General features: G+C 37.1%; 1 protein-coding gene across 6 annotated transcripts in view; it reads left to right on the forward strand.

The window, feature by feature from the left end:
* MAGI2 (membrane associated guanylate kinase, WW and PDZ domain containing 2) overlaps positions 1–25,810 on the forward strand; it is a 1,438,402-nt gene that overhangs the window by 1,232,713 nt on the left and 179,879 nt on the right. For 4 of the 6 annotated variants that reach the window (XM_043871630.1, XM_043871626.1, XM_043871627.1 and 1 more), the window contains 3 exons: positions 4,718–4,749; positions 11,608–11,797; positions 20,203–20,244. In XM_043871630.1, coding sequence (XP_043727565.1) covers positions 4,718–4,749; positions 11,608–11,797; positions 20,203–20,244 — 264 coding nt within the window. The remainder of the gene's footprint in view (positions 1–4,717; positions 4,750–11,607; positions 11,798–20,202; positions 20,245–25,810) is intronic. The other 2 variants (XM_043871631.1, XM_043871629.1) reach the window with 1 other exon arrangement.

A 25,810-nucleotide genomic window follows, 5' to 3' on the forward strand; every position in this document is an offset into this window, starting at 1 on the left:
ACCAAACAATTCACAAATGCATGCTAGAAAGTGACTGTCCCTTCAGAGCTGCAGTAAATATACTGATATTCTTTCATTGGGGGTATCTTGTGTCAGAAGTAGTTTCTGAAAAAAGCCACTTTTGGAACTTTCTTATGATAAGGCACTATTGCTAACCAGTCATCACATTATTTGAAAATGTTCCTTTGTGGCACTGACATTGGCCACACAGAGTTTGTGTCACCTGAGGTGAGACATTAGGTAGAAATTGCTCCTTATGAACAACCAACCAACGCAATCCAATGATGTGCATAGAATGTTTTCTGGTTTCTCCTAAAGCAAGGTTCCTAACAAGAAAACATTGGAGAGGGTGCAAAAATGGGAAATACTAAATATTTTCTGTATTTTTACTTAATTGAGTGGGTATTACCTACAATAGACATTGTTATTGTGTTTTTATTTTTAACTGGTTACCCAGGTCTTATATAAAATGTTCCCTATATAGGGTGTTCAAATTTAGAAAATGAAAATGTAGACTTCCCAATTAAATTGAGTTTCAGATAAACAAGTAATTTTTAATATAAGTATGTCCTATGTAGTATATGTCTCATGCAGTCAGTATACAGGACATACTAAAAAGTTATTCATTGCTTATCTGAAATTCATATTTAACTGGGCAACCATAGTCCTATAATTTATTAAAATTGTATTTAGTTGATATGTAAATTTGATTTAACTTTCAGTATGAAACTGGTTTTGTCTTTTCTCCTCTTCCATTTTTAAGCATCAGAATTTCTTGTTTAAGCTATTTGTACTGTGTTTCTGTTTCTCTGCCCATCTAATTGTGCTTTTACATGAGGAATTAAAAATATATTTTAACTTTATTTCTTGTTCTAAAGAAGACAGATTTTAGAGATCTAACTCAGTTTTGTTCTTCATATTAAATGTATTAAAATTTCTTTATTGGCTGCATCTAAATTTTCCCATTTATTCTCTTACCTTTTTCCTTTTTAAAATGTCTCTTCTCATGTTTCAGTTAACTTATAACTGTTTCTTGAGGCCTTTCATTTTTATTGTCTTTAGAGTTAGAATTAAATAATGTTTGGATTCATACACAGACACATCAACACACTTCAATAAATGATCAGTATGGAAAACAGGTCAAGTTATTTAATAAATAAATAAATAAATAAATTTTAATTCCATAAGAGAATTATAATATTCCACATTCTATAGAAGTAGGGGAAATAAAGGCCAGAAATAAACTAAAATATAAAGCAAGTTTTATTAGTATTTTAAAGAAAAAGCTCTTTTTTATGAATTTGCCTTTGTAAAAAGGACTATCAGCTCTGAAAGTCTTAAGAAAAAGCTATCAATATTCCTCATCCTGTATCCCTGTGAGTGTAGGTGGTGAGACACCCAAAAGTAATTGTCTCAACAAACCAAGCCTGTCTTCCTTCTGTGATCTATTTTGGCCAGAATGATTTCAGAAAAAGAAAAATTCCAGAAATAAGGATTTAAAAGTTCTTATTTTGTTTGGGGTATTTTATGTTAATTGCAATAGACTAGATTTCTTAGAGGTGTAATCCCTATGAAAATTTATTGTACATTTATAATCATTTGACCCACATTAGTATAGCATTTGACCTACATTATTTGACCCATGCTATTCACACATTGGAGAAGGAAATGGCAACCCACTCTAGTGTTCTTGCCTGGAGAATCCCAGGGATGGGGGAGCCTGGTGGGCTGCCGTCTATGGGGTCGCACAGAGTCGGACATGACTGAAGCGACTTAGCAGCAGCAGCATTATAGCATTTATGGAGCTCTTCCAATGAAGTCAAGCAGAAAACTGGAGATTAATCATGTAGAAAACATGATTTTATCAATTAATTGGGCCAAATTGGGTATACCCAAAATAGATGTTCTCTTTTCTTTCATTATTCTTTTGAATTTTTACTTACACAATTATCAAAACAGCAAACTGCCAACCAATTAAGTCTTTAAAGAAGAATTACATACCTTTTTATATAATTTATTTTTAATTGTAGGATAATTGCTTTACAATGTTGTATTGCAAAATAGATGTTTTCTGTTCATCTTCATTTAAGTGTTTATAGCATGATTGCTAATTTGCCAAAGGAACTCTAAGACTCACATAGGTTATTTTTAAGGAAATCTATTCTGATACTATTTCTGCTACCTAAAATTACTTACTCTGAAGCAAGCTGCTTCTTTTTGACAATGACTCAGAAAGTGAAGCTATTGCTTCAGAGATCGAAGCCTCTTCCTCACAACTCAACATTAGACATATTTCAGAAACTGCCATAATGGGCACAGTGGAGAAGTCCTGGGTCATGCCAATAGTCTGAGGCCAGACTGAATAAAACAACCTCAAAAGAAGAGGAAGCCAACATACCAGTGATGACAGGTGGTCAAATTAAATGGCCCTCTCTCCTTGTCTGATCTTAACCAATGTCCCTATTATGCCATTTCAGTTCTGGCACTGTAACTACCGAGAGGTCCCATGATTATACGTTTTCCACGGGAGAGATAATCATCTTTTAAGATAAGGCCCCATGTAGAGATGAGAGCTCCATAAAAGGAAACCATTTTCAATACATCTGTAAATCTAAGAAACTCCCAGTACCTAGCAAATGTAAAGCAGCAAATACTCAAAATCCATTCTGGCACTGCAGGAAGAAGAAAGAGGAGGAACACAGAGAAAGCAGAGGAAATCACTGAATGTTTTAACATTGGAGAATGTATAAATGATATCTTTTCTGAAAAGAACTGTTGCTGGCAATTCCATGAAACAGCAAATAAATTTTATCCTTCAATGAAACGAATAGTTAATTGGCCAATAGGTCACAATGCTTTTCACTTTTATAATTATTGGTCAGATTGTTTTCATTGGCATTTTACAGAGTGAGTCACAGAGATAAATATATTTATTTATCTGTAGTTTTACTCTCAGCTATTATCAAAAAGGATGTGATTAAATCCTTGCAATTAAATTATAATCAAGCCACACATTGAATAGAACTTTTTTAATAGTTGGAAAGAGAAATAAGAACATACATACAGAGTATACAAGAAAGTAAACCAATTCCACCCATCTCTTTAGGTAAGATAGTTGTTATACTTCAGCATTAAATTTAACTCTGTTCCAAGGAAAATTGAGGAATATAATGGCTTACATGCTTTCACTCTTTTCATAAAATGCAGCATCAGCTATTTACAATGTTTGTGTTGAGGTGCAGTTATTATTTAAATTAGTATCTATACTGTGCCTGAGTTGGATTGCTTCAGCATCTAGATAAGTGTGTTTCTCGTTTTCTGTGGCTATTTCCTATAAATGGAAATAGTTGAAAACCATGGCCCATTCTATGCCAGTCCAAGTTTTAAAGGTAGTAAACATTACATGGCATATTTTCAACATTCCATTTTTTATTAGGCATTTTATCAGACACCACATAATATTAACATGAGTGAAATCATTGAAAGGGGAGAGATGCTATGAGAAGAAAGTAATTTTGTTCTGTATGCTGGATTGTGTTTTGGCTTGCTGGGATCAGTATATGATAAAATAATAACAATAAAGGAAAAAGGAATTAATCTGTCCTTTACTTTTAATTATCTTAAAGGTCATTCAGATCAAACAAAGTCAGTCCAACTGTCACATCATTTGTGATCATTGAAAGAGCTCAATGAGTTGAAAAAAATCCTGTCTTTGATGATACATGATTCACTCAATTAACAAACATTTTTAGCCGCTTCTTCATGAAAAACATTGTGCTGTCCCTAGAGCAGAGGGATAATAAAATAGATATCTGCTAAAAAAAAAAAAAAATAGATATCTGCTGTAGAGAAAAAGTCAGTGGGAGAAACGGCCATGTGCAATTATAGTAGACCCTGATTCATGATATAAGTATATACATTATTTATAAATTTAGGATTAATGAAAGCTTGTTGATTGATTTCTAACCACATAAAGCAGCTCAGAGGTTAAAGCGTCTGCCTGCAATGCAGGAGACCTGGGTTCGATCCCTGGGTTGGGAAGATCCCCTGGAGAAGGAAATGGCAACCCACTCCAGTATTCTTGCCTGGAAAATCCCATGGACAGAGGAGCCTGGTAGGCTACAGTCCACGGGGTTGCAGAGTCAGACACGACTGAGCGACTTCACTTTCACTTTCAAAACAGAATTATTTGTTATACTAATCACAGGTGTTAACCTTTAAAAGTCTCAATTTCTATCTATATTCTGTCTGTCCCTCTCTACCCTTCCTCACTGTTTCTCATTTTCTCTCTCTCTCTCTCTCTCTTCCCCTCTCTCCCTCTCTCCCTCTCTCTCTCTCTTCCCACCCACACCCACACCCACACCCCCCCCCCCCCCGACACACACACAGCTAAGGCTGTGCCACAGAAAGCCTGAAGGATGACTCAGCCTTAGCTCTTGTAAAGTGACTGATCTTTTGCTACACAGTTCCTCACCATCCCTGGGCTTCAGAATCCTCAGCTGCCGAATAAAGAAATGTTCCTAGATACATTAATATGATTCCAATAAAATTGGTCCCTTTGAAAAAAAACTGAGCAGCCAGGCAGAATGTGTTGTTGTCGTTCTTGTTGTTTACTATTAACTTATATAAAGTACTTGCAGGAGTCTTAATATCATGCTAACTGTAAGTGGTAGTGGAATGTATTTTCAAAGTTCATATATTGTTTTCTTTATTGCAGGTTTCTTTTCTCCATGGAAAACCCCAAAGCCTGTAAGTTGAAATTCTTCTTTATTACTAGTTATGATTACAATTCCACTAAATAATATTTGAATTGGGTAACCTCAAAATCCCTTCCTCCTTTGAGATTTTTGATGTCAAAAGAACAAATTCTCTGTGAAAAACTAACTTGTCTTATTTTCCTATAAAGATAGTTCTGTTTTTTTACAAAACAAGCATTAACACTGTTCAGTATGGTGTGCTGAAAATTCTTTAGAAAGCTTTGTTTTCACCATCAGAAATATCAGAGTTTCTTACTGCATTAAATTTTTAAAACAATACAAATTATAGACCCAGATGTCTTGACCTACAAATTATATCTGATCCTCAAGAAATTTAGCTATATATATATATTTGTGTTTATATTTACATTTTAATGCATGCAGAGCTAAATACATGTGTGTCTGTGAAAAAAAATGTGTTTTTCCACCATACCTGACATCACTCAAAGTGGTGCTCTGAACTTTCAGAAACTGGTGATCTCTGCCGTCACCTAGTCTCTCTGAGCCTCGTTTCTTTATCAGCTGTCCTGAAATGTTGATGCTAATGTAGGAGACTGGTATTTTATTAATCTTTTTGTGACACAAGTTTAGCCAAGTTGCCTTCCCAGCTGGGAAGATCTTTACTTGCCATTAGATTAAACTAGTTTGTCCAAATCCCAAGAGCTGGGACTAGCTTTCTGGGGTCCCATTCTATGCTGTGTTAGAATAGCCGACCCTAACTGAGATGGCTAAAACCCACAAGTGGAAGAGAGCTGTGGCAAAGTGATTCAAGTTAACAACAAAAAACAAAACAAAATAAACAATTAAAAAAAAAAAAAAAAACCTCAAAATCTCAGGGAATCATGTCTTCCACCTACTTTTCTTTCCTCTCACAGTAAGTAGCTCTGACACAAGTGGCCCCTGGTTTGGCCAGTAGGTAGGGAATTCTTGGGTTAATTTTATGCTCCTTTTTTCCCCCTTTTACTCAAGGTATATTTAAGTGCTTCATTTTCTCATTCTAGAAATGGACATAATTTGATTTTGCATATTTTTCAAGTGCAAAAACTGGCTTAGTTAAATAACATGGCTTTAAAATTGTTTGAAGACATGTGAAAATAAAATATTATTGAGCCCTGGAGTGTGCCTGAGGTCCAGGTTTCTCTCAAAGATGAGAAAACTGGGAGCAGGTGATGAGAGGCCCATGCTCTCAGAACTTTCACACCACGAATGTCCTCCTTTGGGATTCAGCTCATCTGGTCCACAGAGAATATCAGACGAGAAAACTAGTCTTCCTTGGGCCTAGTTAAACTATTTAGTGATACATGTGATTTTGAAAATAAGTATTTAAATATATTTAAAATGAAATTTGTTTTGCCTTGACCAAAATCTGAATAATCCCTTCCTTTCACCACCAGAGTTAAATATCTGTGTTCTGTGGTTACACATATCTTTATCTAATTTAACAAGGAATCTTGCAACCTCATCATGATGCTACAATTATATAATCTACTGATTTCCTTATAGGTACCACATTTACACAAATGATGCCATTTGGCATAATAATAGTATTTGCTGTCATTACACTAATTACATCCACACTCAATAATTCCAAAAGTGGGTTTTCATAGAACTCAGTTTAAAATTAATTCTGAACCCAGGCATCCCTCCAAAAGGTAGGACTTGGACTTCCAGGTACTAAGCTAAATGAAGATAGAGGACTGTCAGTGTAATGTCCTCCATGCATCTACCAGAAACTCTTCAGATTAGGGACTCTGGTGACAGGACATGTGTACAGTGGTTTAGGGTGCAGGCTCTGAAGGCTTACTGCCTGTGTTCAAGCTGTGCCCCTCCTTACTAGCTAGGTTGCCTTCGACTAACTGCTTAAGCTTTCAGTATTTCAAGTTCATCTATAAAATGGGGATAATAATAATACTCCTCTCATGGTTATTGTAAAGAGTCTATGACTTAATCCATGTAAGGTGCTTAAAGCAGAGCCTCTGACATGCTCAAAAATATAAAATACTCTCCTTCTAGAAAGCAGACCTTCCATGAATAAACTCTTAATAAATTAATCACTCAATGAATGAACATAGTTTGCAAAACTATTTACTTAAACAAATATATAAATACATACCCCCAGTATTTGGATTTATACACTCTCTCCTTTGAAGAAGAATGATGACATTTTTAATCAGGATAAGGAAATGTTATCCCGAGTGAGATCACCCCTTCTCCTGGTCCTATGTCACTGCCTGACCTTCTTCTGTCCTACTGACCCACATCTAAACTAATCCCCATCAAGATAGTCACTTCTGTTTAACAAGTAGTACACTAATTGTAGTGAGTTCTTGTTCTCTTCATCTGGAAGGAATCCAAGTTCATTCTTCAAGTACTGAATCAAGCCAAGTGTCTTCATCTCCCAGCTCCCTAAAATAGTAAGGAAGTGTGTTTAGACTATCCCAGATTCTACAGGTAGCAAGCAGTTTCTAGTTTTCATGGGGAGGCCCATTTACCTTGTTCACAAGCTCTCTATTCTCAATGTGCATCCTAGAATCAGAAGGTGGGTTTAAAAAAATTGGCCACACCATGATTGATTTTTTTTCTGTTTTACTCTTTGATATCCCATCATGGATTATATGTCCACTCTGCCCACTTCTATCTCAGTGACTATACTTTCATACAGTTAAAACATTCACTCACTCATCAAGGTGAATAGCAATACAGGTCTTCTCCCAGATAAAGAAAACAATTTTGTTTCCATTTTTCCTTACTCTAGTGAAGTGTTTATAAATATTGGCATAGGTAAGGACACGGCTAGGATTGGAAAGTTCCAATCGAAGCCTTGTTGACAGGTTAACACCTGGCAGGTAACACAGCTCTTCAGAGGTCAAGGCCAGGAAGACACTAGGTAGAATAAGGAGTTGGGATAAGAATCTAGGTGGTTTATGAATATTGAGAGGAACTAGTTCAATCCCTGGGTCGGGAAGATGCCCTGGAGAAGGAAATGGCAACCCACTCCAGTACTCTTGCCTGGAAAATCCCATGGACAGAGGAACCTGGTAGGCTACAGTCCATGGGGTTGCAAAGAGTTGGACACGACTGAGCGACTTTACTTACTTACTTACTTAGTGAGTGCAAGGTAACCCAGCTGGAAAGCAAAAGTGCAGAGACCAAGGTATCTAAGAAAATATTGGGAAGTCAGTAGAGTTGCTCAGTCATGTTGGACTCTTTGCAACCCCGTGGACTGTAGCCTGCCAGGCTTCTCTGCCCATAGCATTCTCTAGGCAAGAATACTGGAGTGGGTAGCCATTCTCTTCTCCAGGAGATCTTCCCAACCCAGGAATGGAACCCATGTCTCCTGCATTGCAGGCAGATTCTTCACTGTCTGAGTTACCAGGAAAACCCTTAATACCTATGGCTGATTCATGTTGATGTTTGACAGAAATCAACAAAACTCTGTAAAAGCAATTATCCTTCAATTAAATTAAAAAAAAAAGAAAAGATGCTGTCAGATCAGCACATCAGCTCCAGTGAGCAGGGGTTGGGGGTGGGGGTGGGGGGATTGATCCCACAGCAGGGGGTTTCCACCATGGTCTTCTAGGCCTGAACTTCAAATGACTTGATAAGAGGGTGGGGGAGTGAAGGACTATGAGTCTTCTTTTTCAGTAATTTCATGGGCACTGTGATAATCTGCTCTACAGTCTTAGAATCCCTGACAGAGTGACTCGAGGGTTGATTAATGTCACAGCAAGACACTGTGAATGCTTTACTAAGCATGAACTGGACTCAACAGATTTCTCCATCTCCATGCTGTAGACATTGTAGGATTTTTCTATCTGCCACAGAAACTTTCCTAAACAATGCCAAAAGCATTATTTATTTTGTAGATTTAAGAATGTTTTTTAGAATACTAATATTTCACCTGAAGCATGTTTGCTCCAGTGACTGCACATGAACAATATATACACTAGCAAGACTTATGGGAGAATCAGATAACCCTCCGCGGAAGATAGGAGAAATAAATAGACATTTGCTGAAGCCCTTTGATGACAAGTGGGACACTCAGTGATTCAGACCATATTTCTAATTTATTTACTTTTTAGAATTAAGTATCTTATGTTTGGAAACAGAAGGGAGAAAGTCACAGCCAAAATGCACCCACATGACACCTGAAGTCGGTTAAAATGAAAAATAAAAAAGAATATGCCTTTAGCCACAGTGTGGGTCTTCCTGTCAGAGCACAAGCACAGAGAATGGATGACCAAAGGAACCTACAGTGGCTTCCCAGGCAAATTTTACTTTCAAGTGAATTATGAAGTGCGTACTTAAAGATTTTTACTAAATGGGAGCGAAAGGGTCACTGAGCAGAAAATTAGCCAGGACTCTAAGCAAATTTACCAATTATTCCCCTCAATGTATTATTATGTTAAAAGAAAAAAAAGGACCCCCATTATAGTTATAGATTTGTTTTTGACCCAGGATAGGGCGCTGACAGCTGCTGGGCCTCTCTGTGCTCCTAGGGATCATGTTTAATCTTAGGGAGTTGAACTCAGCTAGGGGTTTTCCATCTTTGTTAGTTATAGAACCTTTGTTCAAATGAAATCTTGGTCAGTAGCCCATAAAGAAAACAAATTAAAATGAAGCCAAGTGTCTTAGTTTCTTCTGAAAGCTATAATAAAATAGATTAGCATCTTATAAAAACAGAAATATATTTCTTATAGTTCTGCAAGCTAAAAGTCCAAGATGAAGGCACCAGAAGATTCAGTGTTGGTCAGAGCCCACCTCCTAGATGGCTGTAACCTCACCTGGCACTTGGGACTACAGAGTTATCTGGGGTCTCCTCTATAAGGGCACCAATTCTATTCATGAAAGCTCCAACTTCATGACCTAATTGTCTCCCCAAAGCTCCACCTCCTAGTAGTGTCACCATGGGTGTTAGAATGTCAATATATGAATTTCAAAAAAGCTCAAATATTCAGGCGTTATCACCAGCAGTACTGAGAGAAGGGTCAGTGACCCATTTCTTGCCCAGTTTGCTGAATGGTCCAACCCCTGCCACAATCCTAGGTACATAAGTGGGTCACAGAGACCTTTGTGTTACATGCTATCTCACATCCTCTCCAACTTTAAAACATATGTTGTTGATAGGTGACAGCTGGCATTGAAGCCCTAACCAAACAATAGCTGTTATAAAAACAAAAGCAGTGACAGTGCAGTAGAGACTAGAAAGTTATAATCCTGCCAAGCTCAAAAGAGTGTGTATCAAAACTGGTCTTCAAGAAAGAACAGGTGACCATATTTTATTGACTTCATCCATTCACTAAATTTGCATTTTCTGAGTACTTGCTGTGTGTTGATAATGCAACAATGAGAGAGACTCTATCCCCTGAAATCTCTGTCCGCAGCATCATCTATGTGTGGAGACAAAGGTGGGCTTGCAATTACACTTGAGTGTGAGGGGTAGGTAGTGGGTACCATGGGCGCACCCAGGAGGGACAAGTAACCAGATCAGGAATGGTCAGCAAAGGCCTTCTGGGGGAGGGGCCTCATCTGAATCTAGTAGCCAGATATAATGAAGATGAGAGATGGAAGAGTGCAAAATAGGTAAACTTTGCAAGCAGAAAAAGAAATAAAATATGCAAGGGAGAGAACCTGTAGGGTTCTAGGGAATGAGAGGAGGGACCATCAGTGGAGAAGAGAAAGAGGATCAGCTGGAGAGCCGCCATGCCCCACTCGAAGGTGGCATTTATCCTGAGGACTACACTCAGTGCAGAATTTCAAACAAGAGGGTACCCTAATCTCATTCTACACACAACAGGTTTAGTCAAAACTGAAAAGCTGAAGTTGAGTTTGAAAGAGAAATCGATTGGTTGTTTAAGTTGGTTGTGTAAACAGGTGATCTTGGTGAACGTGGCTTTCTCCTTGATAAAAAGAAATGAATCCTCACTTTACCTCATGGGGCTATAGTGATGATCAAAGAAGATAATGTAAATGAAAGAGTTTGGTGAACTAAAAAGTATTCTACAGACTGTTAATAAAGCATGATGGTGGCGGCAGCAGCATTTTGGAGAAGAAACCACAAGATCAGCAATAAATGAAGCTTCATAGAAGACTTTGAACAATTCAGAAACCCCAAAGGGTTGTATAATTACTTATCAACCTTGAGGAAAGTGATTGAATGTTCAAGTATAGGAAGTGGTCTGGATGTGTATAGGTGTCAAATGAATACCTGCAGGCTATTTTCTTCTTCTGTAAAAATGGTGTCATGAATTGGAGTCATCTTAGAAAAGGAACAATACCATACAGTTATAAGCACTTACAGATAAATTATCTTGAAATACTGGACTTATTTTATACTGGACTTACCTGGTGGCTCAGATGGTAAAGCATCTGCCTACAATGTGGGAGACCCAGGTTCAATACCTGGGTTGGGAAGATCTCCTGGAGAAGGAAATGGCAACCCACTCCAGTATTCTTGCCTGGAAAATCCCATGAATGGAGGATCCTGGTAGGTAAGATAAATTATCTTGAAATACATACAGTGTTTTTTGTTATAGGGAGAAAAAAAAACAGATTCAGAGAGATTAAGTGATTCGCTGAAAATTACTAGCTGATAGGTGACAAGGTTATGAAAGTCTGCATTCAAAAGTCAAGCTACACATGTATTTATAACCATCTATGGTGCTTTATTATATAGAAATAGAATTTTTTCTTTCAAGGCACTTATACCAAAGTTTTGAATGTTTTGTAAAAGAAAAGTCTGCAGGACAAGGAAGTTGAACTTAAATGTGAGCGCTGTGGTGTGTGACAAGGGAAACAGCAAGAAAGAGTTCATTGTCAGTCATCTTCTCTGTTCTCTTTGGCTTTACAGATAATGGACCGATGGGAGAACCAAGGCAGTCCTCAAACGAGTTTATCTGCTCCGGCCATACCACAGAACCTGCCCTTCCCTCCCGCCCTTCACAGGAGTTCCTTTCCTGATTCAACAGAGGCCTTTGACCCAAGGAAGCCTGACCCATATGAGCTCTACGAGAAATCGAGAGCCATTTATGAAAGTAGGCGTAAGTGAAAGCCACATAAAACAAGAGCGTATTACAAATAGCTGAAGCCCTGCCAGGGAGTTTATTGAGGCTGGAATGATCTGGTGTGATTTTATATTTTGAGGTTCAAAACCTATCTCTAAAGTAAAGCCAGCTGATATAAACTTTTCCTTAAAAAAGAAAAAAATCTATATCAACTCAAAAAGAGCTCATATCTTTTGGGTTTAAATTTTGTTTCCTCCTTTTTCTCCCTAAATCCTTTAACAAAATCTGGAATGTGGGGGGAAAGGGGGGCAAAGGGTAGGCAGTAGGGAAAGAGATGACTAGCTTAAGCCACCAGATAATAAGAAGAAATAGTTAGGATTTTTATGTTTATTCTGATCTTAGTCTGAAGCATAGATTTTCTTAGAGCATGAATGCAGTCACTGAAGATTTTAGGAATGTGATTAAAGTGTCAACCAAGTCCTTCCAACTCATGATGGTGAAAGTAATGGTTCTAAAAGCAGGAAAGAGCAGGTGCCAATCATTTCTACCTGAACTTTGTTTCTTGTTTAATGCACTGGGGCCCATTTGAAAGTTGAGTCATAAAATATCATGTAGGCACTTGTCACCCTATTTAAAAGTCTTCTAAAATAATTTCATTGCACTTTATAAATATTAGAAAACAAAGGTTTTTAATATTGCATATGCATTCACTGAGCCACTTTCCACCACCTAACAGGTCATCTCTTTTGAACGTTAAAGAACAGGAATCAAAATGGCTTGAATGTATAATCTATGAAGGAAATGCACAGTATGAGATGAACTTGAGGAATGGCTTGAGAAATCTAGCCTAGAGAGCAGGGTTTGGTTCCTGGTGCTCCTGTTTACAGTCTGCTGATTTCCTTTGTTTCGGTATTCCACCAGTGTCTTCTTTCCACCTTTATCATCTGAAGCATGAATAGCAAGTTTTAAATTGTGTGTGATCTCAGAGGATCTCAAATCTGCTTACTCTTTGATGAGCTCAGGGGCTGAGAATTATATCCCCAGCTGGTAAGGGGGAAAGTAGACATAATACCCTTTCCCCATCCTCTACAACTCTCTGTAAAAGTAATTTTACTTGATGAACTAGTTAGGACAGCAGGCCATTGAGAAATCACTCTCATCAAAATGAACCTCCCCGCCGCCGCCACCACCCCTGCCACTCTTTTAAAAATAATTGGCTGTGTCAGGGCTAGTGTATTTCACTTTTCTCCTGGCTGAACAACTAAAATGTTTTTAAAGGGCTCTGTAGTTAAAGTGTCTTTGCTCTGATAGAATAAAGAATTTTTTTTTCACTGTGTGATAGAGAGTATGAATTCATGGTGTTAACGGTCATTATACTGAAAAAATAGGAACAATTTCAGCACGGTTCTTAATACCAGTACTACTTCAGTAATCAAGTATTTATTAAATACCTACTTGACCTTTAGCACCCTGAGGAGACACCCAAGTTGAGTTCTATGTCCTGCTATCACTAACTGGAAGATAAGAAAAATAAGTGTAAACGAGTAGACATCAGGATACAGGAGAAGTCCTAACTCAGAAGGTAGAACATATCCTCCTGTCCTTGCTTGCTGAATTTTGTGGTTACCTTTAGGGAACATCAAGAGATGCTTCCTCCTATTTTCGTCCCTTCATTAGTCATTTGCTTCCATCCTTTTGTGGTTTCCTGACCAATGCAAGCTTTATTATTCAAGACAAAGGCAGTGTTGCTGTTTATTCTGTCTTTTCTTTATGGTATCTAATGCTCTTTGTGGAAAGGAATGGTGTATGACCTTCTTTTAACCCTGAACAAATTCTGATTTCTTTATCCAGCCCCTGCAATGCTCCTTCTGTTCATTGCCTTTCCACTCCTCACCTGTGACAAACCTCGCAAACCAATCTGCCTTAACCTCCATGACTTTCTTTTTCAGTCCTCCTCTGGGAATTCTGTACACCTTTGTGTCTGCAGCCACTTGAACAACAAACATCCTGACTGCCCGCCCCACGCCCACGCCCCTGCGTGTCCATCAGAGCCCAGCCTATGCCTCTGCGGGGACCTCTTTCACTATTCCTCCCCGCCGCCTCTATCTTGTTTTCTCAGCTCTCTCTAATGTTTCCAAGGACACAATGATGTTTTCAGGGTCACAACTCTTAGGAGCCAAAAGAGCCATTTTTTTTCCCATCCTCTCTCTCTGTCCTGTTATTTTGTAACACTAAATGGAGTGTGAATGAAACACAGAAATCATGTCAAGGTAAGAAAAGCTCTGCTCTGAAGATTAAGGAAACAAACAAAAGAAAAACACAGGGCACCACTTTCTCTAATCTCTGGATAGCTGATCAGTTCGCTTTGCTTTTCTCAGCTTCACATAGACCTTTGCCCCGTATCCATATCCTGTTTCCAAGTGTGAAAAAGTCTCATTATCTCTTTTAAATTTTTAGAAAAATGCCAAAAATGCATTCTTTTAATGAACAGAGGGAAAGCTCAGTCTATTTCTCATCATCTTCTAATAGTTTTGATTTTTTTTAACCACTGTAAAATGTATGCATCCAAACAAAAGGCCCATATTGAGCCACTCTATTCTTTTGAATTACATGCGTAATATTTAGGTGTGACTCCTTTTATTCTGTACCTCCGAACTGTTTCCTAGGAGAAAAATCAGTGGGACCAAGGAAAGTATGGAAGGGAATCCTAACCAGAGTGTCTAAACCAAGTCTTTTCACATTTTCCTTGACCTGTAATGACCTCATGGTATCCTCTTTTACAATGAAATCTAACGCTGAGCAGATTTTTTTTTTCATTTGTTTTTATTAGTTGGAGGCTAATTACTTTACAATATTGTAGTGGGTTTTGCCATACACTGACATGAATCTAAAAAGAATTCATTTGAATCAGCTATAATGAGATGGATGAAACTGAGCAGATTTTTTTAAATTCATGTTTAAAACTGAGTTGCAGTTACCTAATAAAAGAGTGTACCTGTACCCACAAGCTTCTACTCTACAGAGCTACAGAATGTTTGTTACATCCAGTCTGTCAAGACGTATTTGGATTCAAATTACTAGTCCTCTGCAAATGATGGAAACTTATCAAACGATGTAAATGATGCTGTGCCTCATTTGGCTCATAATTAGATTATGCCGACATTTTAATGTGCATGCACAGGACATCTTAATAAAGATGTATTCCTGGGAGGAAAAATACTGTGATTTTAAATAAATAAAGACAGCCATAGTATACTAGAGCCACAGGACACAGAACATGGCAGGTACATGCTTATGAAAGGAAAAGCTAGAAACACCTCATGTCCTCATAAGATCTTCTTATGATGACATAGGACTTGAGAGAAAGAAGATTCTTCCATCTAGCAGGCCAGGAAATGCCTCTGATTGCAGAGCATCCGGCAGAGTGCCCAGAGGTGGCAGCCCCAGGCTCCGCATCAATCAACAAGACTGTATGAAGCTCAGTGTGTGTCTGGAACTCTGCTGGGCACTTCACGAGAGAAAAATCACAAGACATAATCTCCACTCACATGAGGCTTACAATGAAATTGGGGACGCAAACATAGGAAAGCAATTCCTGAATGACATTTTATTATGTAACAGCGAATAACTATCAGTATTTTAACATGCAAAATGTTGCAATTGATATAGAAATAGTTTAAATATAATTAGACAATTAGCCCCATCATTTTTCATTCCATGTTCAGAATTGATATTTAATCAGAAGAATGTCTTGCATTAAACATCTTTTAATTATCAAAATCTCATTAGTTCTTACTGGCAAGCTCTATGCAAAAAGAAAAATTTTCCTGATTAACTTCATTCCACATAAGCTTGTAAACATAGTAGAAGAACCATGCCTAAAAAGTCCCAAAAGAAATTTTGACTAGTGGGGTTTCTGGGTTTTCATGTTAGTTTTTCAAGTGCTGACACCCTATATTATTACTGGAAATTCCCAGAAAACAGCAAAAATCTACCCACCCTCATCTCTATCCAAGACTTTTAGATAAATCTCACTTTCCTTTGTGTAACAGTCTCTGTTGATAATTGACTTCTCGCTGTTTCCATTATTTGGATTTTTTAAAATTGAAAGCAGAGGAAAATACCCACCGTTGTGTAATGAGATAAGCCATGCTATTTTTAAGTTTTCCCTTCTCTGTCCTTTTCCCATAAATCTCATGAAAGAAGGACTTTAATTTTCTTTGCAGTCACAAGATGAAGGTCTTGAATTATCTCAGTTTGTATGCGAACATTCTAAATGTTGGGCTCCGTATGCCATTTCTGACTTTGAGGGGAAAAGACTATTTCTAAAGATCCGTACTGCCTTCTGCCCTCCCACCTCCTCCTGCCATTTGTTCTGTATATGTGTTTACATATTGTTTCAACCACATATTTCTAATATGATAGGAGACAATGTGTAATGCCCTGCTTACCCCAAGACTATCTGGGGTGACTCTGCATGCCATTTGCCTGGGAGAGCCCTGCTCTATGTTGCCTGGTATAATTAATAGCTCCCTTTAACACTGCAGATTGTCCTCGTTGAATGATAAATTATATGACTTTCCTTTACTACATAGTTTGTTAAAGAGATAGACATCATTACTGTCCAAGAAAAGCATATATCTAAATATACAGGCTGTGAATACAAATTTTAAAGCCTAATCAGATAAATAATTTCTTTCAAACTGATTTATTTGGCTCCCTGAATTTTTGTCCATACATCTTTTATCCCTAATTTGAGGTAAAGATGTACGTACTGACTTGTCTTGGTAGCCAAACACCCAGAGAACTCCTTCCATACTCAGAAAACTATGCAAATGTGCAAGTCCAGAGCATGGCAAACTAAGTAGAAAAAGTAGGTGGTGAGGCTTCACTAATCTAAGTGAAGAGGAGTTCTCATTCTTATCACAGAGAATAAATCAGATTCATCATCGCAATAATCACAGGACCAAAAAAGAGTTTACTTTGTCTGTCTTTCTGCTCCTAAGACAGATTGTACTCATGTAACTGCAGAAAAATGGCCATACTGGCTCCTCTTTTTAATGCAAGGGAATACAAAGTGCTTCCCAAAGAAATGAGTGTGACTCACTTTGGAATCTTACAAAATAAGATTGTGATCATGCCAAGGAACTTGATAATTTATGAATGAGGGCCATGTCCTGCTGCTTCATTTTTCTCTAATTCAGACTTATTTTAGAGTTTGTCCCCTCAGCTCATGGGGCCATTTCTTGAACACACTCCACACTGCAATCTCAGAAGCTAGAGCAGGCCAGCCAGTGAAAACAGAGAGAGACAGAGAAGAAAACCCCTTGTTCCCTGAAACTCTTCCCTCATAATTCTGTCCCTTAGTAGGAACCCAAGGTGAATTATGACTCAAGTTGTTCAAACTTTTTTCTCTTCACATTGAACCTTGGTTATTATAAATAAACAATTTATGAGGTACAACATGTCCATACTCCTTTGCAGTAAGACATCATTCAAACGTAGGATTGTAAAAGACTGAGGGATCCATATAGTACAATGTGCCTTCTGGTAGGACCTCCTTAGAACAGAAATTCCTCTGGAATTTCTTCACAATGAGCTCACACAATCAACTTTTCTTTCAAGAAATGAGGAAGCATTAATCCGTAATAAGAAATGAGTTTTGCGCTGAAGATAGCAGTCAAGAGCAACCACAGGCCAGTTAAATAGCATAATGAAGGAAGGCTACAAGACTGTTTTTAGTACTAAGTTTGAAATGAAATTATAATTCATAGTTGATCAAAAATGGACCATTGTGTTTTTCACATCTATGGCTTTTATGCTGCACTTTTGTTGTTCATTATGGAGTTCTTTCGGGATTTTAATGCACATGTAATTCATAACATCTTAAATGGGAAGTTGTATTTCTAAACCGTCTTCTTTTTTTCTCCTGCTCTTTCCTTGTTATTAGTGAGCAAGGGTTGTAGTTAGCAGTGTCTCCCATCCTAATGGCAGAGCCATTTGGAAAGCTGGGGTAGTGTAAAAATATTATTCACTGCAGCACATCACTTGAGACCCTAAATGGAAACCAATGGTGTGAACCACAGCACACAAGGTAGATGCACAAGATGTACTGAGCTCAGAGCCAGAGCTCCACAGCCTGTGCAAGTGCTTCTGCGTGAGCCTTCTTCTCTCCAGTCTCCTCTGCCCTTGTGACTAAATACTCAATACAGTCAAACTGGAAACACCAATAGTTTAGGGAAGGTTTAGATAGAGTGGTGGCTTCCATAGTAGCAGGCAGCTCTTCGGTAATCATAAACAGCTACCTTGGTTTCTAGAACATCCACATGTCTGAACACAGCTAGATCAAGCACTGACCACATGTGCTTGGACATTGCTGATGTCCAGTGGCCTGTGGGTAGTCCAGTACCACCCGCAAATGTCCTCTGGAACACTACCTTATTTTAGTGAAAAATCAAAATAATATTATGTGTAAATGTTGAGACACTTTTACAAGTGAGTTTAACATTAGAATCATAAGAAGACCAGGAAAATTTAATAACATCATCACTTAAAATATCCTCTATTGGGACTTTCTTGGCAATGCAGTGGTTAGCACTCTATGCTTCCAATGTAGGGCATGCAGGTTCAGTCCCTGGTCAGGGAACTATGATCTCATATGTCATACAGCACAGTCAGAAATAAAATTAAAAAAGAAAAAAAACACTCCATGGGGGAAATGAGCATTAAAAAAAGTCCACAACTGTACAATGAAGGTTAATTTCCTGTACCTTGTTCAGGAAAATCATTATTGCTGTCTTTAATATAATTTATGTTATGGTTTAATCTGTGAAAAAAAATTGCCTTTCAGCTGGAGTTTCTGATATATCACATTGTACGTCACTTTGCAGTTAGAGTATGTTGGTAAAGGAGTCAGTAAATCCAGTTAAGTGTGCTTGCTGTTTTTCATATGTGAATTTTATTTTGAAAGTCTAACTTCAAAAATAATATTTTTCAGTAACTTTGTAAATAACTATGGTATTATATTTCTAACAGGTTCCTTTTAATAGAGAAAGAAATAGCTAAGTAATAATGATAGTGAAATAAAAGTCAGGTTGGAGAGTTGTTTTTCCCCTATATTTTAGAAATTAGATTCAGTCTGATAGCTTATAAATTCGTTTAATTCACTAGTTTAAAACTTAATGCTCTGGGACTCAGGCAGGGGATAAAAGGGGATGGAAATTCAAGAAGTAAATTCTAAAATCAGTCCTTGATTGGAAGTTAGTTTGTCAGAGCATTTTGGTGGTAGCACAAGTTGACAATGTAACCCAGAGTACTTTCATGATTAAAAATGAGACCATCGGGGCTGCAGTAAACTGAGTGTGATTGCTGAATGGCAAGTAGGTCCTAGTGAGATTATGATAGTATAAAGATGGTGTCACCGTTACAACTAATGGAGGTGTTTAGAAGGGCACAGTCTTCCATCCCTGTTATAGCTCCATCTTTATGATGAAAGAATATTTCTCAATTCATAATCCTAAGCAGTTACACTAAACAGGGAGGTTTTTTAAACAATAACAGTTTTGCTGGAGAGCTAATTTCCTGTGAAAATGCAGACTGCCTAGCAGGGAGTTTCACTCTCCCCACAGCAGTGAGACTAGCTGTGTGGGGTACCCTGGGGAAGCCTTGTCATCGCCCTCAAGAGGCTTCTATTTCATTTTCAGCGTTGCATAGTGAAGCAAACAAAGCTCAGTAGGAAAGCAATCAGAACTTGGTCTTCTAATTTTTTTAATTTAAGGATAAAATACCCATTTTTTCCATAGTATTTCATATGCACATTATAGAATATATATAGTAATTTACACTCTTGTCCATAAACTTTTATGTTATATGTAACATGTTGTGGTATCATAGTTCTCATGAAGGATCCCTATTGCTAAAATAAACCAATTTTATTCAACTATTTATATATAACTTCAACTATCCAAATAATTATAAGGATCAAAATATTTGGACTGGTGTACATAAATCAGCATAATCATTGATTGAACTTTTCACTTTCCATTTTGATATTTGGTGACACAATATCATAATGTGATTTCAAAGATCTTTATTTATTGTGTGCATATTTTGGGTTCTGGATTGACTTTACTTTCAAATCAGCATTCTTATCATCAGAATCAAAGCTTAATCTTTGGAAATGGTGATTCTTTTTTTTCCATTCTGATCTAAAAGAATTCAGGCATTTGCCTGCATGTAAAAGAGATACATTTATTGACATATTCATATATGTAAAACAGGGTAAATCTGTCCATTAACTCCATGGATTTTAGAGAAAAAATCATGAAACACAAGAAAAAGACTGGGGGTGAGTTCTAATCACAACCAAAAAAAAGAAAAAAAGATGAATTTTTAAATGCCATAAATGAATTTCCATTTTAATTCCCCATTTTCCCATCCAGAACAAGTGCCACCAAGGACCAGTTTTCGAATGGATTCTTCTGGCAAGTATTCTTCAGTACTCACAGTCCTGTGAATGAAATGTCTTCCATTTTGTGTAACAAATCATTCTTCTGAGTAGTATCAGTTTTTTAGCATATAATCACCATGCTAATTTCACTCACCCACATAAGCATATATTTAAGGTAGAGGGCAAGTCTCACCAAATTTGACCTATATGGCAGCCAAGGAAACAAACAAAAGTCAAAAGAAAACAATCATTTATTCATTAAGTTCATTCATAAAATGCTTTAGTAAAAGACTAGATTAAAAAAACAGGTACCAAAGGAAGCTATCAGATTAACTAAATCATGCTGTCCAGTTGAGAAGCTTCTAGACACTTGTGGCTACTAGGTGCTTGAAATGTGGCCCCTCTGAGTCTGGATGTCCTGTAAGAAGTGTGTAAGATCCACACTGAATTTCAAAAACTTAGTACCAAAAATAAAGAAAAAAAGATGTATGATATCTCACTAATTATTTTTGTGTTAGTACTTAAATAGTATTTTGGATATGTTAGGTTAAGCATATTATTAAAATTGTATCTGTTTCTTTTTGCTTTCTAAAATATGGCTACTAGACTTAAATAACCTGTGTAGCTTGCATTTTGTTTATATTGAAAAGCACTGGACTAGATAATTGAAATAAGCTAGAGTATCTCAAAAGATTTGCAATTTAGACATTTCCATAAGACTTACTAGAAATTACTTTACTTAAAAACTACTAGGAATTTTGCTAATGTAGAGTGAAATTATTTTCACATCAGTTAAATACTGATAACCATTTTTTTAAACCATGCCAGTTATAAAGTGCTACATTTGATAGTATTTTAAGTTAGAATAGAATAGTTTGAAGCTTAAGAGCTTTTAGTAATAATTAAATTACTTAAATATTTTTGACCTAATCTGAAAAAATGTTTATTAATTTGGTTTAGGCTGAAATATTTAGTTTTATGGAAATGAAGAAAAGGAAGATTTAGATCTTCTTACTCTTAAGAAGTACTTTGAACAGCTGTTTAGACCACTGGATTGAAAGCCAGAATACTGAAACAATTGTAGAAAATAATGTTTCATAATAATAGTACTATTTCAGGTCTGTGGGCTCACAACACACATCTCTAGAGTGTTTCCATGATGACAGCTCATTATCCATCTCAGCATGTTCTAACACCCCTTGGAGAATATATGTGCTTGAGATCATTTCATTCTATAAGTTTCCATGTCATTTTTTTGGATTTGTAGGAAATATGGAAGATATTGCTCAGCATTTTGTCCTCAGATAATGTATAAAGTATTTGGTTTAGCTTTGTCTGAAATTTTTAAAAACATAATTATATATATTATAAATTTAGCATAATTTATATATAATAATATATATTTTATACCAACTATAAAATCCTTGTAGTTTTTAAGAGTATCTTAGAACCAGAGGGAAAATGAGACCTAGTAATTACAGGTGCAAAATGAAGGCAAGATTTAATTTGAGATTCTGAATCTTAGCTTATGGCCACAATAAGCACATTTTCTGCATTTCTCAGCTTCTGAATGTACTTTATTTAAAACCAAAAGAAGAAAGAGAAGAACTATGTTTATGTAATAACTTAGATAACCTTGATATATAGGCAAAATGATTCCAAAATATGTATTACTTGAAAGAGGAAAGTTTTAATATAGTTTGAGTGTATTATACTACCATGCAATCCAGATTTTCAGGTTAAGAACCAATCCAAATATTTTGTTAAGTGTCCACACAAGTTAGGAAACTATTCTGGAAAATTATGACTTCATCCAAAATAAATAGATCTTCTATACTACTTCTCATATTTATAAAAAGTTCTTCACCAAGCTATTTGTCATGATTTTGACTTGGATCTGTTTATTATGATTGTAAGTTATTTTGCTAACTTTAACTGAATAAGATGCCCTAGGCAAAATTAATGATAGGAAGTCCTAATATAATTAGGAAGCTAAGTGAAATCTCAATAGAATAGTGTTATGGTTTATCAGGTTCACTAGATTGGAAACAATTAAATTTAAGACACATTTATTTAGCAACTCGTGCAGGCTATTCATAATGGAATATTATAAACAAACAAAGATAATTATGCCATCACCAGGGTAGAATGTTAAGAAGAAACAATGAATCCATAGTCAGGACCTTTGAGTGGACAGCTCCACCCAAAGACAAGAAAACCAAGGTATGGAATATCACAGAAACCAAGACTAGAAATCGCTTCTGGAAGGAGATCTTTTTTCTTGTTTAGAAACAAAAGAAATCCAGGATCATAAAGGGTTTGTCGACAGTATTAAATGAGACATAGAAATCAAGCAGAATGAACAAAGAAAAAATGGCCATTGGATTTGGTCGTTAGGATGTCATCAATGACCTTAGAGCAGTTCAGTAATGCCAAGAGCACAGAAACCAGACTGGCAGGACTAAGTCAGAGAGGAAAGAGGGAAGGCTTGTGTCCAAGAGAGAAAAGGATGGGGAGAGCAGGGGAGTGTTCAGGATGGGAAAAATCTGACTTAATTTGAAAATTCTGGTTATTTGAAGAGAACCATATGCAGAGTGGGAGATGGCTTCTACTATGGCTAAACCATGTCTGGTCATGTTCATATCACCAAAGGTTATAAAGAGAAAAAAAAGCGGAGAGAAGTGATTCTTTTAAGGCAGATATGTATTAGTTATTGATCTGGTAATGTTAGATATGAGCAATAAAAGTTATTTAATTCCTGTTTAACTTATTCTGTATCTGGAGTTCTTTGGAAACCACCTTTGATTTCTTCCTAGTACTGTCTTTCCTAGATTTCTTTATGAGGAAAAGCAAAAAAAAAAATAATAATAACATTTTTCCAGTAGAAAAAATATAGAATGAATTCATTCTCTGTGCCAGACTGTGGTAATAAGCCCGTGGTGCTTATGTTTAATTAAAACATGAAAGGGGATTCAAGTACCAGAATTTAATTGACATGTTTACAGCAGCATCCCATGTGCCAAATTAATCCATAAAAATGCCATTCTTTGCATTTTTGAAGCTTGAATATGTTCACAAAATTAATCAGTTGTGTTCAGTTGCCCATCCTTTTCCCTGAAACTGTGCATGAAGCCATGTCTTTCAGAAGCTAGACCAAGGGTACATATAGCATGTGAAGTCTTCCCGGAGTCTTAATGCAAAATAAGAATCAGCTTTTGGAATGCTGCTTTTCTTTATTATGACAGAGGTTGCCCTGCTATCTGGATGTAGTTTTTTCAATATTAGTGAGATCCCAGGATTAATCAGTACTTGTAAATTCCATCACCATAGCTTGTCCCAGAGGTCGTGCAAAGTCCCACCTGGGACAAGGATCTTCAGATGTTTTATTTCATAATGCCTGAGGATCCCAAGACCTACCTCTAAAGAACCAGCAACACTGGCCATGGCTAGCCATTGAACACCAGTATCCAAAGAGTTTTCTGACTCTTTTAGTCCATTTCTTCACAACCACTGCCTCATCTTGAGTTGCACCAAGCCATGCCTGAGAACACCTCTCATGGTTTCACAAACAGAAAGAAGAGGAGGAAAAATAAGGGAAGAAAAAGAGTGCAAATACAGAAAAATAAGGCAGAAAAGAAAGAAAAAAAGAATGTTGGTGGGGGCATGACTGAGTGACATCGAGTGACTCAGGTCCCACTGAGTGTTCACCCAACCCCCTCATCTAACAACCTGCTAGGTGCATGGTTTGTAAACCAACCGGAGAGAGAAGTGAGGATTGTGAAACAGTGGGATGAGGACTGGCCCTTGAATTTCTTTGCTTTAAGTCTTTACACTGACAGGGGAAGAGATAAAGCATGTTACGGTCATTTTAAACATGTCATCACACCAGAAGAGCAACTGAAGAAAACTATCAGAAACATCATAATCTTTCAAGAGAGCTAACAAAGTGGGGAGGAAAAGTAACGTTTCAAGCTTTGTGTGTGTAATTTTAGTTACTTTCTAAAGCCAGACTCAAATGGGTAGGGGGAAGGAAGGAGAAACCAAAGAAAAAGTGTCTTTCTGGAAGCTCTTATTTTCCTTAAACACACACAAAATACTACTGCCTTAGGCACAATCTATCATTTAAACTTTTTTATCCAGTTGACTATTTCTCTTAGGTTTCTATGCCCTGTAGCCTCTGAGTCTGTGTTCCAAAATTAACCAAAAAATAAAAACTAAATCACATCTGTGGCAGACTTCTCTAATGGGTCTCTCTTTGCCTCTCTCTATGCGTACATGTACCATGAAACTAGCCATCTCGGCCTGGAAGAATGGAAGGTGAAGATGACATGGTTGGCGTGTTTTGCCCCAGGTTTGAAATCAGAGCAGTCAGAGCAATAGTCAAGAGACCGGAATGTCACCAAAGTGCACACAAAGAACAGGGAAAAGAAAATATGTGCTCTGCTTACTTCTTCAGAGTTAAATAAAACGAACTAGCAAACATCTGTATTTTTCTCCTAATTAAAAAAGAATCCTGAATCATTCATTAAGGAAAAACTTTCCAAATCTCCCAGGAATCACAGGATTCTCTGACACAAGACAACTCCCCTGTACATTGGCATATCTCAAAATTCCATTACTGGGACTGTTACAATTTCAGCATTTCCTTGGGGGAAAGTTTCACTTAGCAAATAAAATGGATCACACAGTAAACTCCTTTTAGAGCTCCTCATGCGATATGGATTGGTGCTGAAGCCACTGGAGAAACAATTTCTCATCATACTCCGCAGCAATGCAAAAATGAGAATATCTACAATTAGATGGCGGGTTCTGGTTTAACATGCTAGCTCTGTTGTTTTAAGTGACAAAAGTACATCATGCTCTCTTTGTAATTTTTATTTATATATGGTCTAGAGTCCACTAAGCCTAAAGTAGCCTGGAGAAGAGATTGATGTGAGCAGTCATACCATAACCAAATTTTGGAGGTTTAAATAGTGACTGGGCATTGTCTGTCGTCTCCCTTTGCCTTTCCACCTCCCTTGGGAGGAGTAATGATACCTGCTATGGTTTCATGGGGCTGCTCCACATGCTCCAGAGCCCTGAAGTTTTAGCACACTCCCCAACATGTGATTTCATATATGATGTTCTAGACCTCGGGATAAACTGAGCTCAAAAGTCAATTGAGACTTGTAGAGTATAGGGCAAAAGTTTCATTTTCCTTTTACCACATGAGTCTAATTAACTGTTTAATAGGAACTTAATTCTGCTAAGTTGTCTTATCTTTCAAATATGAATGATTATACAATTCATAAAGGATGACTAATGGATGTGGAAATGCAGTTGGTTATTACTCTTTGAGTTTTATATTCATCGTTGACTGGGAAAGCCTTTGGTTATACATGCATCTGGCCATAAAAGGACATGAAAGTCATAGTCTTGGGTGATATATACATATGTACATAGGTGCTTGATTCAGCTTTTTTTTTTCCCCTTGAGAGTACTAGACACACGCTTGTGCCTAAATTTCAGAAGTAAGTGACTTGCCTTCCACATATCACTGGGAAATGACAGCCAGGTGGGCGGACACAAAGGCAAGCCCCATATCATTGTACTTTGCTTAC

Source organism: Cervus elaphus, chromosome 18, assembly GCF_910594005.1.
Source record: "Cervus elaphus chromosome 18, mCerEla1.1, whole genome shotgun sequence".
NCBI classification, from domain to species: Eukaryota; Metazoa; Chordata; class Mammalia; order Artiodactyla; family Cervidae; genus Cervus; species Cervus elaphus.